Raw genomic sequence first — 14,157 nt, 5'->3', positions numbered from 1 at the left:
CACAAAACCACACAAACACAGCACAATGCAAAGGCAGCACAGCTACTCCATGGCAGACGTGGTAGCAGGGTGCATGCTTGAGATGGCCACCAAACGCTGATAAAAAAAAAGACAAAAAAAATGAAAGGAGTGGATAGGTTGGGTTATAGGTTGGGATGGGCAGGGGCTTGTACTAATCCAGTAGGGTTTATCTCTCGCTTCTCCGGAACGTTTTACTCGCTCTGTCGATTGCTATGAGGGATTACAACTGAATAAATCCCGTTTAATTCCACTTCCTACTGTGACGTCATGTGAACCAGATAAAAGCGTATCTGGTGATGATGATGATGATGATGATGATGATGATGATGATATGATGATGGCAATGATTAAGAGTCCACCCCCAAACCCCTTACCCTGTCTTGAAGAGTCACCTACCTGAAGCTGTTGATGATGCACTGTGTCGTCAACAGGTTTCAGTATCTAGATTCTCAGCGCGGGGAGGGGAGGCCAGACAGGGTGCCGGCTTCATTGAATACAAATGAAATACAGTTCTCTCTGCTAAGTCCCATGTGCTGTCAGTAAACATCAAATCCACTCTGATTGGACACTAATCCTCCAGGCCCCATGCTTGCAGTAGAGCCACCACGCAACTGCTGCTCAACTCTGAAATGTCCTTGATGCCTTTGTGCCGCTCACAGTCACTGCCCCACTCTGCTCAATATGAGATCACACAGACCTGCTGTTTGTATGTTAACTGGAGGACATGCAGACTGCAGAATGCATAACCAAATCGACCTAAAATGTTTGTTTTCTTTGCCCTCACAATGATTGTCATTTCAAGCAATATTACCATCTGTCTTGTAGAGTACAAAGTGTTAAATGAAGGCCATGTGCAGAATCCAAATAGTTTTATTTGGCCATTACATGATTTCTAACCATATGCATCTTACTGTCTTACTGCACCTTCCCCCATCTTTCCTAAAGCTACTCTGATCTCCTTCACTTAGAGAAGCTCTGTAATCTGGATTTGCCCCTTTGCAGAGAAAAGTAAAACCCTAGGGTAGTATGGTATGTGTGTGTGTGTGTGTGTGTGCATCTGTATGTGTGTCTGTGTGTGGAAGCGGGGGGAGGTTTTTGTAACAGCATTTAATCCAAAGCACCTACAACCTTTGCCTTACAAACATACTATGCTTTTTGAGCTGCAACACAACACAAGTTAATTCTACTTCATTCAAATATGAAATTGTCTCATGGAAGAAGCTCTTTGCACTATGCTGCAGCATTTCCTATTATGTTTGGCCATAAGCAAACATGAAGACTCATCATTTTGTTCAACACAGGACGCTGAAGGTGTTCCTGCTTACCTAGCTGCCTGCATGTCTCACTTCATGTCACTGTGGCTGAAACCTGATTCCTTCTGAGGAGGATCCCTGTTTATTAATGCATGAAAACAGATGTAAGGTGAGGAAGTGTCCTTTTCCATCCAAATCTAATCTCAGAGCGAGGCGGAGTAGTAATACATATTTTAGACTGTGAAGGAAGTCTTCTTAATTACTGTCTCAGCATATTGAGAAAAGTTCCTGAATATCTTAGTGCCTGTGGAAACTGTGCAGGCATGTCGGTTGTGGACACCTATATCTTGTTTAATCAGAGTTATGAAATTAAAGTAGGAAGAGATCAGACGCGGAGCGGAGTATTCTATTATTGTCACAAGATGACGGGAGAAAGCTGATGACAGTGGCTCTAAGATCTGTTGCAGACAGTTGACTGACTTCTTCTTGGTAAGGTGAAAAGGAACATTAGTCAGCTTGATGTTAAAAGGTAATTAAAATGGGAAGGTGAAGAGGCAAGCGCTCTCACAGAGATCAAAAACCGACTGTAAAGATGAATTAGGCTGAGAGTTGGGAAAGGAAACCCCATTTACATTCATCAGAGTAAAGCTATTATAAAGTCAATCACATTTTTACAGCCATTTCAAGTATGGGTGTCACTTGTCACCTAAAGGCACACAGTCTTTCCTGTTTTTTATTTGAATCATCTGCAATATAGAAACTAATTTCCTTGTCAAAATCCCTTGTAAAAGCCAAAACTTCATGTATATCAGTTTTAATTTAAAAGCTCATATCACTGCAAGGTTGGCAATCTCTTTTAGCCTTGAGACTTGAAACTAGCTGCTTAGATTTAGGAAGAAAATGTTCAGAGCCAATATATGCAAACACATCCATGTCAAGGGCAACATCCTATAGAGTATTTGTGATCCCCAACCTCATCCACTCCACTCATTACTTCTTCTAGCCCGGCTCTCAAGAGACTCTAGCTTTCAGTGCAGCAGATCACTCACCCCCACCCCCCCGCCACCCCCCACCCCAAAGTCAACCTCAAACAGAGAGACAGGAGCAGAGGTGTGTACTCAGGGTTTGCCGGTCTAATCCTGACAGAGAATGTAAATCACAGAGTTCTGTTTGCCTCAAACTAAACAATGTTTGACTTTCAAATTCTAATGTTCCTCCATTTGCCATACATGCCAGACTGTGCACACAACGCCAGATTCACTGTAACACAGGGATTTAGGAATTAAGCCGGGGATTTTAGAACAAATATAATACCACCCCAGCAGAAGCTTATAAAGACCTTACATTGAATAAGACTTGACTGGTGAAAAATGTGAGTAAAACTTTTTAGATAGAGTAAATGAACCTCGAGCGAAGATGCAATTAGGTAGCTCGGGGCTCTTTCAACAGCTAATAGATTTCAGAAAACTCTACTCTGGCCTGGTATAGTGCATCACTTTTGCTTTTGCATCTCTCAGTATGGGAGAAAATTGCATTGAGCGGCAAGTAACACGACAAACATGATGTACAACAGTGAGATCTGTGGCTAATCTGTCACACAAGACGCTTGCCATTGTTTAATAAACACTCCGCATCTCAATGTCACTCAACCCTCTCAGTCCCTGCCTCCACATTAACTTCACAGCCGAGCCAGCAGGAGAACGGGACGTCGATTACTTCACGTGTGCGCTCGTGGGTGCATGTTTTAACCATGTCAAATGTTTGCACGCCTCGCCAATCAGAGGGTTCACATGCAACAATCCCATTTAGAGTCTGTCCATCCACCGACTCAAAACACACACACGGAGCGCACACACACGCTCGGCTTGCACGATCATGGATCCCCAACTCCACCTTTTTGACCCCGCTCTGCTCGTCTTGTGACGTGCGGCAGTGACGCCGGCGGGCCTCAGCGCTTCGTTAATGTCCCTTTCATTCACGCACGCAAAGCGCCGCTAAAGCCTTGGCCTCGGCCTGACGTGCATACATGAATAATCATGCCAACTCAAAGTGAATGCTGCACTGCAACAGAAATAAAAACAACTGTCTTCTACAGTGTGACACGTCACGTACTCAAGGCATGATTTGAATGTTAAACACACATTGATTTATGCATGAGCGTGGGGCAGGAGGCACTAACTGCAAATGGGATTACAATGCCAGTTCGGCCGCAGAGAGCACTGTCAGATGAATTGTAATGCACACTTAACAGACACGACATGGCTGCCTTGCATGTGTTTCCAGTGGGATTATTTATCTAAAGGATCTCCATAGGGACTAAATGGACTGTAAAATGGAGGTGGATGGCTATGAGGCTAGTACTTATCTAAATGACAATCACATACTCAGTTGGAGTAACATTCTGAATTGATATACAGTTTATTATCCATTTTCCTAGTATACATGCGCCACATAAACACAGCAAGAAAAGCCAACGAATTCTCCCGAATTTCCTCGATGTCAACAATGTAGAGATCCATCTACCCATAATCCATCTCCTTCTGAGCGCTTTCTCGCCGACCCATCTTTCATTCAATCTCCAGCCCGATCCAGGGAAGACACAGGTCATCGAAATACTCGGTGTCGTAGCTGAAGAATTCATTTTGAAACTAGATTTTTTCCAGGAACTCATTTCCAACTTTCAATAACAGTAAAGCTACACGCCAGATCAAACAGAGGCAAATACAGACACTGAGAAGAGCAGGGAAACCGTACCAGAAAATTGCATTCAGGTGTGCACAAGAGAGTCGCACTTTAATGATAATAATAATAATAACACAATCACACATGCCAGTTTGCAGCAAATTATTATAAGAATTTCCTTCCCAAAAGACAACACTTTCTACCATTTTTCATCTGCTCTTTTCCTTTCTCATCCCCCCCCCCCCAGTTCTCCATGCCCCTCCCTCCGTCTCCACAAAGCCTATAAAGGGGTCGCGGGTTTTGGTGTGGAGCCTGGAACAAGCCCGAGGGGGGGTCAGGCCCAGAGAGCGCTCCGATGACTTCATACCAGAACTGGATGCCAGAGCGTGGGGAGACGAGTGGGAGGGAGGGACGAAAGCAAAGAGGTGGATGCAGCAAAGCCCTGAATCTGTGCTGGAAAGCTCTGGATACGAACCCCCCCCCCCCCCCCCCTCCTTGCAGGGGAGGATGACATCAAGACACCCCCCCCCCCCCCCCCCCCTCCCCTTTCCTCCACAGCCTCCCTGATTGTCGTCTCTCGCAGGTCCCTTAAATGTGAGACTATGAATAATTCACAGACTAAGTTTTACAGTATTTTTGCTTGACTGGCCACATTATTTATTGTTCACTGTTTAAACCTCTCCTCTTGTTGTACACATGACAAAACAAGATTATCAAGGATTAACATATTTATTTAACTGCCAACTAAAACACTTGGACTCGCCATGACAAATTCCACTACCCCACCTTGTGGTGTTTGCGTCCAAGCACAGATTTACAACTTGTAAATCAACATTCAGGAACATGCTGTTACTGCGACCTAGTTCACGTCGCACTGCCGCTCACATCCCATCTCTGCCCAGATCAGTCAGTTAGCTCTGGCTAAACGGCAATGGCAACGACTCGCGCGGCTGCCCAAGCCAATGCATGCTGGGTACACAGATGGAGCGGACAGAAGGAGAAACAGAGAGAGAGAGAGAGAGAGGGAGAGAGAAAAAGGGTGGGGAATAAGAGCGAGAGAGAGAGAGAGTATGGGAACTGATGCTCACAACAGATGTTTGCCACAGTTCCCTTATTGCAGTTGCACTCTTCTTGGCACTTTATCAAACCCACAACAGAAGGAGCAATTGTACCATATACATTTTGAAAGCTGATAACTAAACCAAACAACGCTGTTATTTACTTTTACCATAGTTATAGCAGAGGTGAGCCTCAGAAACAATATATACATAGGACTGTTTATATTCTATACTCATATTTGTTAATAGCGAAAAATTGTCAAAATGCTTCATTTATTTTGAGTTGAAAAACCCCCAAAGATAATTAGATGAACTCGCCGGAGATAATTCCATGATGTTTAATAACAGTTATTGTTTAGGCTGTGCTAAGACGTGATGCTTCCAGAGCCGGGGGTTTTATCAGCTCGGCTAAAACAATTTCCTCAGGGAAAATCCTGATTTGATTATCGATGAACTGTCAAAAGTAATTCATCAAGCAAAAAAAAAAGCCAAACATTCTTAGTTTTGACCTTGCCGGTCTAATTTGAAAACCGCAAAAATTCCAACGTGAAAGCCAAGGACAGTGAATCACATGACATATCCTCAGTGGTAAAAAAAAACACACAGCCACCGTTCCGGTGAAAATCTACATTCCTGCACCGTGACTACTTTTGATTGGAGTAAACAGCCACACTTGATCAGCCATTTCGAATTGGATTTAGGCCACAGGCGTCGCTCAGTTAGCCACTCATCACAATGAGTAAAGATGTAATCAATGCACTCCGCTGTGAAACAAGTATTGGATTGACACACTTATCCTCTGAAGATAAATAGGAGATTAGAGAAGCTCCTCTCGCTGTCTCGCCGTGTGCAACCCATGACGGCAACGCAATCACAATCGCTCCATAACGGTCTTGTTTTTGTCAATACACACGACGCGAACGTTGATTTCTATTACACGCTTCAGTCCCAGCACTCTGTTTATAGCCAATAGTGGGTGGCTCTGACATTATGGGGCAGAACACCCCATGCCTCTGGTTTTGAAATACCCTTTTTATATGGTTGAGCAGATTTAACGCTACTGTGAAAACAGCATGATTCACCACCCTCTGATCTTTTAACTTCCTAGATGTGAATCACCCTCCTCTACACATTTTTAAGAGCAGCTGTGATGACTAACTGCAGCAGGGGGGGAGAAGAAAAAAAAATCCCTCCTCGTCTTTGGTATAGAATGACTTCATTGTTGATAAGCAGAGGAGACGTGGATGTCTCTGGGACAATTGGGGCGGATCAGAAAATATTATAATATGATGTTTAGCATGTTGCATCCTCAGACAGGACACAGTCATTCTGCTTTTATTAAAAAAAAAAGAAAATGGGGAAAAAGTGTTTCCAAGCAAGCAGGCTTGGTGGTTTGGAGAGCTTTGAGATGCCACATGTGGCTCTCATTCTGAGGGTGGAAACATACAGCATCACTGCTTCATTATGCTATGTTTCTCAATCTCAACGTGATTTTTTTTTCCTTCGACATGAGCGAAGAGGAATGTCGATACGTGCTACTCTGTAGAGTTTTAATCCTTTGGTTTTGCTCATAGAGAGCTGAAGTGAAACTGTAACGTCTATGTTGGTTTACATAAAGTAAGAAGTCGCGGTTACCCCCCCCCCCCCACGAGACGCAGCTGAGACGCAGAGCCCGCACAGAGCCGGCGTAGACAACTGCATGGATTAACAAGAGAGTGTATCTGTTGTGTCTGATATGCGGGTTAGACACGGGGTACGCTTTTTCTTTATAAGATTCTCAGTTGAAATGAAGCATCACGTTAGTTCGCGCAGGACACGGAAGTCAAAGGCCCCAGCTGTAATCAGCTGACAGTTTCCAATCAGTCACACACACACACCAATCACAGCCCATTCTCACTACGAGGCGGGCCATTCAAATATGCCTCCCTCCTCACTTATCCCCACTAAACCAATGCTGCTACACTCACCGCTGCTGCTGGCGAAGCTTCACCTCCACCACCCCGGCCTCCACCTTTCTGGTTCAGAATCCTAACATGGCTCAATGGTATTCAATGCATTGCTGCAGGACCACTCTTGTATACCCATTGGAGGTTTGCTGCATTGCGCTCCCTGTTTCCGGTTTAGCATCCTGCTTTGTTAATCAAGGGAGCATCTTCAGAGCGAAGCAATCAGTGCCAAGCATGATTGTATATTTGTTACAGTAAATGGTCAATTCTATGACGTAGTAGGTGTTCCTGACTAAAGTAGAGATAGTAAACCACAGATATACGTTTCGGTTTCTCACAAAGGTGGATGAAAGAAACCCTTAATGAGAGTCTGACAATTATAGAAGCTAGAGGAACAGCAGCTGGCGGCGATACACACATTACAAAATGTAATCTTGCGCTATACAGTAGAGCAGGATGAGTATGATTGTGGACATGCAAACACACACTCACTTCTGACGGTGGTAAGGGGAAAGAATAAGCGAGTAAAAACTTCAGGAAAATCTCCTTGTGACAAAGCACATAAATGCACGCCCGCGCACGCACGCACGCACACACACACACACACACACACACACACACACACACACACACACACACACACACACACACACACACACACACACACACACACACACACACACACACACACACACACACACACACACACACACACACACACACACACACACACACACACACACACACACTCTCCTAGACAGCCTTCAAAGCTGAAGTTTGGTAGTCTGGTCCCAAGGCTCCCTTTTGACACACACAAACACACTTATGCAAACGAACCCACTGGCTTTTTACTGAATTTGTAGCAGCGGGCTGAAAGGCTTGAATACTGGTGGAAACTTAATTTCCATATAACAGCGGAGGGAATCTTTTTTTATAGCTTCAAAATAAACCTGTGGAACTTTCACTCAAAAAGGTACATGTACACACATAAAGACACAAGCATCCCACAAGCTACATAATCAATATTTCCAGTGATCTGCGAATGTGTAGCCACCATCTCAAATCCAAATGTACATAAAAAGCAGAAAGAAGAGGAAGAAAGAGGAGTTAAATGAGACTCACCCTCACAGATCTTGTCCAGACGCTGGCGTTTCACTTTATGTTTGTCGACCAGAGCCATCCCCGGTTCAAATGCTCTCTACTCTCTGGATTTTTGTATCCACTTCTCGCCTCCTTAAAGTCTAAAATGCTCCAATCCTCCAGACGTTAACTAGCTGATGTTTTAAACCTGAAATTCAAGGCAGAGGGACAAAGATTATTACTGAAAGCCAGTCTGACAGTGACTTACAGTATCAAATGTAAATATTGCGGCTTTGATTTTTATGTATATCATTGGAATTTGTTGGATTTGAGGGTATTTGTGTTCTTATTCATTCTTTTGTAAGGGACCATGTACTGTGCAGTATTTAACATAAATGTTGTCATTTAAAAGAAGTGTATGATGTGCAAATTAAAGACGATTGAAAGTGTGCACAGTACAAAACAAATACAATCAGTGGTTACAGGGTTGGGTTACTTTTAGCTAAATCTTTGATTTGGCTTTAAAGCTACTGACAGAACAGTTTTCCTCATGTGGTAGATAAAACCATTGAGTTATGGCTTCTAACGTCATGCTCAGTAAGAAGCTGAAGAGTTTGATATCGTTCGGTCAATACTAATCGTGGCTTTGGCTTTCTGAAAGTGCATCACAAGGAAAACAAAAAGAATTGTCACCTGACAGCGATCACGCACAGCTGTTTCCACCTCAAACCTCTCAGAAGTCAGACCTTTACCGTGCAGAAACGTGACTCTCCACTAGAGGGAGCCTCATCTCAGTGAGCACTATTGATCTAATTTAATGAGGAAATGTCACTTCTGCAACCAGAGCCATCCAAAATGAGTGGAACACAGCGAGGACCAGACAAACACAGAGTGAGTGAGTAAATGAGGCGTTTTACGAATCATTTATGTTCAGCGACTGATGCTTCTCTAAAGAGCAATCTTCTAATTGGTTCCTGCGGAAGCCTGAGGGACACGGCACCATTCTTCTGAGGGGGGGGGTTGAAGGCAGACAGAGATAGACAGAGGAATGCACAAGAATGCACACGCACACACACACACACACACACACAAGATGACAAGCAGAAATGTAGGCTTGCGCGCACACACACACACACACTAAGGGTAGCGAGTCAAACAGAGGAATGTGGGTCAGTTAGTCAGCAGACGAGAGGAGGTTGTATCAGCAGAATAAAGGCATAAAAGGGGGTTGGTGGGAGGGAGTGGAAAGTACTAGAAAAACATCGGCTAACAGGATGAGTACAGTTTGACACCATCCTCCTACATTTTAACTGTATCTTTTTCAGCACTTTCGTATTTATAACCCCACCACTGTGTATTTCTATATTCGCCCCTGGGCCTAATCCTAGAGTGCTGCACTTTGAGAACGGCTCACACTAGAGTATTTATACGATGATATCTATTGATATTTGCGCCGTGACCGCAATTAAAACTGTAATGTTTTGGTGGGTTGGAGGGCAGGCTAAGCAATATATGTCTAAATTATGAATCGATGATGCATTGTTGTTCGGCCAGCTGTTGGGAGGTGGTGCACTGCAGTTGTGTGGACTTAAAAGTTTGAAGATGTAAGCGTTCACATTTAATTTTGCATCCAACAGACTATGATCTCCGGTCTTTCTCCGACACTGACACAAACACGGCTTTCTTTAACCAAACGCGTTTTCGCCTCGCTTCACCAGTCAGCTGTGCTTCAGTTTCCCTCCTCCACAAGGTAAGCCTTCCTGCCAAAGAGCTGAAGACCCACATGTGGGAGTCAGAAAAGAAGTAATTGAGCAAGGAGGAAAGGCAGGAAACAGTCAGGCAGAGGCGGGGGGAGTCACACCGCCTTGGCTATGAATAAACCGCAGGAGACATGCATGGGCATCTCCTACTCTGGTGCTGCATGAGCAGTAACACTACAGGTCATGAGTGCATCTGGTCATTGAGTCATTATAAACTCTTCTGATATAGACCTCACTTCACCGACGGCTGCCTCAGTGGAAAAACAGTGATACAGGCTGCTCTCTCTCTCTCCTAATGTACAACAACATGAGGTGGTTATACAATATCAGGAAGGGAATAACATGATGCTACACAAAACAATATTGTGCAATACCGTACAACTGCAGTCGTAAATTTCTAGAAACAGCATCCAAGATGAACTATCTGTTATGGATTGATTGACTGATTAAGCTGGTTATATCAATAAAAAAATATGTCGAGGCTCATATCCCCCACACCTCCACATTCACTCAGAATCAGATCACTGCTCATCAAACATGACATTTCATCACTTCTGTTCTCACTGCTGGTCTCAACCGAAGGGATGACAAAACCCTCCGGCTTAGAAGAATGGCCTGCTCAGCAGTTTTTGAGAGCTACCCAAATACCCAAAACTGTGGTATAAATGACTTCATTTCTATAAATTAATTCCAGAGATTTGACTCATGCAATAAAGGGGGGGGGGGGGGGGGGGGGGTCGACTCCACTAAGCGGGTTGAAAAGTCAACAGCAACTCTGAGAAGGGCTCTCAGGCAGAGGAGTGCCAGAGGCGAAGTGCAGTTATCCTGCAGCCCTGAGCACCAACGCTGCTGGATTGTTACTTGACTAAGTGCTGTTATGTAACTTAACAATAAGGGGATTGACCTGAGATAGAATATGTGCTCGGTGCTGGAGGAGAGGAAGAGAAAGAGGAGAAAGTCACAGACACACATGCATGCAAACAATAAAGAACACACAACTCCAGGGATTGTCTGGCTCGCTGCAGAGAGAGGGCAGGCGCTCTGCTCAACACACACACACACACATACACACACACAGCGCTGTGTTGCTTGTGGCTCGTCTTCACAGGTTCCCTGACAAGACTGTGAACGTTACCGAGTCAGATCGCGACCAAAGAGACAGTTGTCTGATCTGATGAATGTCGCAAACCTCACGATATTCTTGGTAATACAAGTTTTTTGTCTCGGCGTTTATGAACCAGGGTTTTGACTTTGAAAAACATGCATCATAACAACGTATGAAAGTCTTTTTACGAGCTACAGAATGATTTATGACAAACACACACATGACATTCAGTTCACACCATTTCTGCATTATAGCCGATCCGCAAATGTTGTTTTGTAATTACATCCTGTCTTTCTACTTTGATGCATTTCACGCACTGCGGGACTCTCGTCTGTGACCAAAACCTGCTGCATGCTCGAACGAGACCAAATACTGTGTGCCTTGAATAATGTACTAAAATGTTCATAAGATAGTGCTGAAGTATCCTGGGAAATTAATGCAACACCCTGTTGTTCCTGCACTACATATGTTGTAGAGTTCTTAATGCCTGCATATTTAACTAGTTTTCTTGTGCATCAATATCACTTAATTAAAACTCTTATTGAGACTAAAAATGAAAAATGAACTCCAAGTCTATTTCATCAGCTTGAATCGCAAATTATGGACGAAACAAAGATGATCTCATCCCTTATAAATTAATTATTGATTATCATTATTTTGATAATCAATTAATCATCTTAGACACTTTCAAACAAAAATGTAAAATACATGTTATTGGTTCCAGCTTCTCCAATTTGAGGATTTGCATCTTTTTAATATCATTGTAAACTGAATATCTTTGAGTTCGGTTGGTAAACACGAGACATTTGACATTTTGATATTTAATGTACTACAAAATAATGAATTGAGAAAATAATGGGCAGATGAATTGAGACTGTACATAATAGATAGTTGCAGTAATATATAGTCAAACATGCAAATTGTCACATGCAGGAAGTGACCAGCAAAACACAAAACGGTCTCTTTACCAGCAGTAAGAGAACACAACTTCCAAGTGATGGTTGAAAACATGCAACCAAAACATTTCCCCACCAGCAACATGCACTACTAGCCACTAAAGAGAAATCATTCATTCGTTCATGTCATACTGCAAGATTTCTGGTTATGAATCCCTTTAAACTTTCTAGAAATACACAGTTGTATTGGGCTTCAAAAGCGTGAAGTTGCCCAGTCAAGCTTTAACAAATCATTTAAATGGCACTCACATGATGGACTTAAAAAAGTAAGGCTCTTTTTGATGTACTTGTACACTGGGTGAATTGGGTAAATTATTGTTTGAGTTGTTCACACTGTGGCAGATATACACCACATATGTGCTACCACAGCTTCTCTACTGTGTCTCACAAACAGAAGTAAGATTTTCAAGAAAATGCCACACACAAAAAAAAAAAAATGGTGTTGCTCCAGGCGATACATTGCATTGTTGCAGCTGTTGCATCAGTAGTTATGCATTCAAACAGTGCTTCCCCATTGACACCCTGTACATCAAGACATTTCACAAGCAGAAAGAGACAGTTTTACACTTCAGAAACATATTTCTCTTTCAGCTCTTTGTGTTACATTACATCTCTCTCACTCGCACCCTTTCTTTTCTACTCCTTTGGTGATGAAAAGCCAATAGAACAAGGCAGGCAGCCCATGAGATGCTGTTTAGGTTGGTAATAGCACAGAAGACACAGAGGGAGAGAAGAGAAAGTGAAAAAGGTCTTTTTCTGACTGAGGCCATCTCTCAGAGGAGCCCTCTCGTCAGATTAAGAAACCTGTGGGTTTGGCTTAAGGTGAAAAGGCACCGAATGAAGTAAAGCTGCAGCTTTGACTTTGTCTTAACACGTGTTTGACTGAAATATCTTCACTTCAAGGCAAAAAAAAGAACATCTTGCTCATTCTTTTTTTAGTTCAGCCGAGCTTCCAGCCCTTGACCTCAGTGAACTAGTTTAACTATGTGAACTTGATGACCACACACGAAAAAGACTAAGCTGCACAAACATGGAGATTGTAGTCAAAGTATTAAGCTGAAAGGAAACCTGGTGCCCTCACGATGAACTGGAAGTAACCCCTTTTCACTCCTTTTCATCTTTTATTGTTTTGTTTTAAGTGAAGCCTTGTCACATGTGACAGCCTCCTATTTGAGGGAATAGTTAGACAAAAATGGGCTTTTTCAATTTCTTGCTGAGAGTTAGATGAGAAGATTGATACCGCTCTCATGTCTGTACAGTCGATATGAAGCTACAACCAGCAGCCGGTTAGCTTAGCTTAGCTTAGTTTAGCTGGCAACAGGAGGAAACAGCTAGCCTGGCTCTGCCTTAAAATCTGCCTACTAGGGCCTCTAAATCTGACACATAACTTCCTGTAGAACCACAACTTGTTTTTTACAGTTCTGTTTTTAACAACAAATGACATAGAATGTGTTAATATGTGAGCTTTAGATGCGCTGCTAAGGTGATAGTTTTTTTTTCCAGTTTTGATGCTAAACTAAGCTAACTAGCTGTTGGCCTTAGCTTGGTATTTAACAAACAAACATGAGAATGGTATTAATCTTCTCATCTAATTCTTAAACAATTGTAATGAATGTGGTTCAATGGTACACAGGTGTAACAACATTTTAGGGGAGAATTGTGTCGCAGCTACCCAAAGTAAACGCTTAAGAGGCTATGATTTATGTCCCTGAAAGTGCAAGATAGCAGAAAAAGAAGAAGCCGAGAGGGGATGGTGGTTAAGGTTTCTTTTCTCTCATTAATCGGATAGTTGGGGCTTCGAGGAGAACGTAAAGCTGTCGCTCAGGCCGCTGATTTACACATTCCTCCTCCCTGCCAGCCTCTTTCTTACTCCAACCCTCCCTGTCTAAATACACCAGTTACTGACAACTACAGCTCTCTTCTTTCTACCTCTCCATCATCATCACTATCCCACCAAGTCTGTCAGTCCATCTGTGCTTCTCCATGTATCTTTTTACATCCTTTTGCATGTCCTGTCAGCCTCTGGCAGATATCGTCCATTTTCATTCCCCATTTCTCCTTTACGTCGCCTTTTCTCTCAACCATTTTCCCATCTTCCCCCTTCCCTCTCCCTCCCTCCCTCCCTCCTCTCCCATTCTCGCCATCTTTCTCTCCTCTCAACTCTAAACGAAATGAGACTGCAGCAGCACTAACTGCTGACTTGGGCTAATGCACAATTTTGTAATAATGCCTATTCATGTAAGTCACCCAGGAAACGCATAATGGAGACATTATTGTGCATGGCAGCCTGTTCTTC

At 43.2% G+C, this 14,157-nt stretch overlaps 1 protein-coding gene across 1 annotated transcript in view; it reads right to left on the bottom strand.

Moving 5' to 3' along the window:
* Window positions 1-14,157, bottom strand: part of LOC306703340 (C-terminal-binding protein 2-like) — a gene marked incomplete at its 3' end in the record, with an annotated part of 56,481 nt that overhangs the window by 29,530 nt on the left and 12,794 nt on the right. Inside the window, exon 2 of the mRNA XM_079169280.1 lies at window positions 8,083-8,248. Coding sequence (XP_079025406.1) covers window positions 8,083-8,140 — 58 coding nt within the window. The 5' untranslated portion in view covers window positions 8,141-8,248. The remainder of the gene's footprint in view (window positions 1-8,082; window positions 8,249-14,157) is intronic.

This window comes from Pholis gunnellus, assembly GCF_910591455.1.
Source record: "Pholis gunnellus genome assembly, chromosome: 11".
Taxonomy (NCBI): Eukaryota; Metazoa; Chordata; class Actinopteri; order Perciformes; family Pholidae; genus Pholis; species Pholis gunnellus.
The sequence above is the reverse complement of the archived record's forward strand: the minus strand, read 5'-3'. Positions and strand labels throughout refer to the sequence as shown.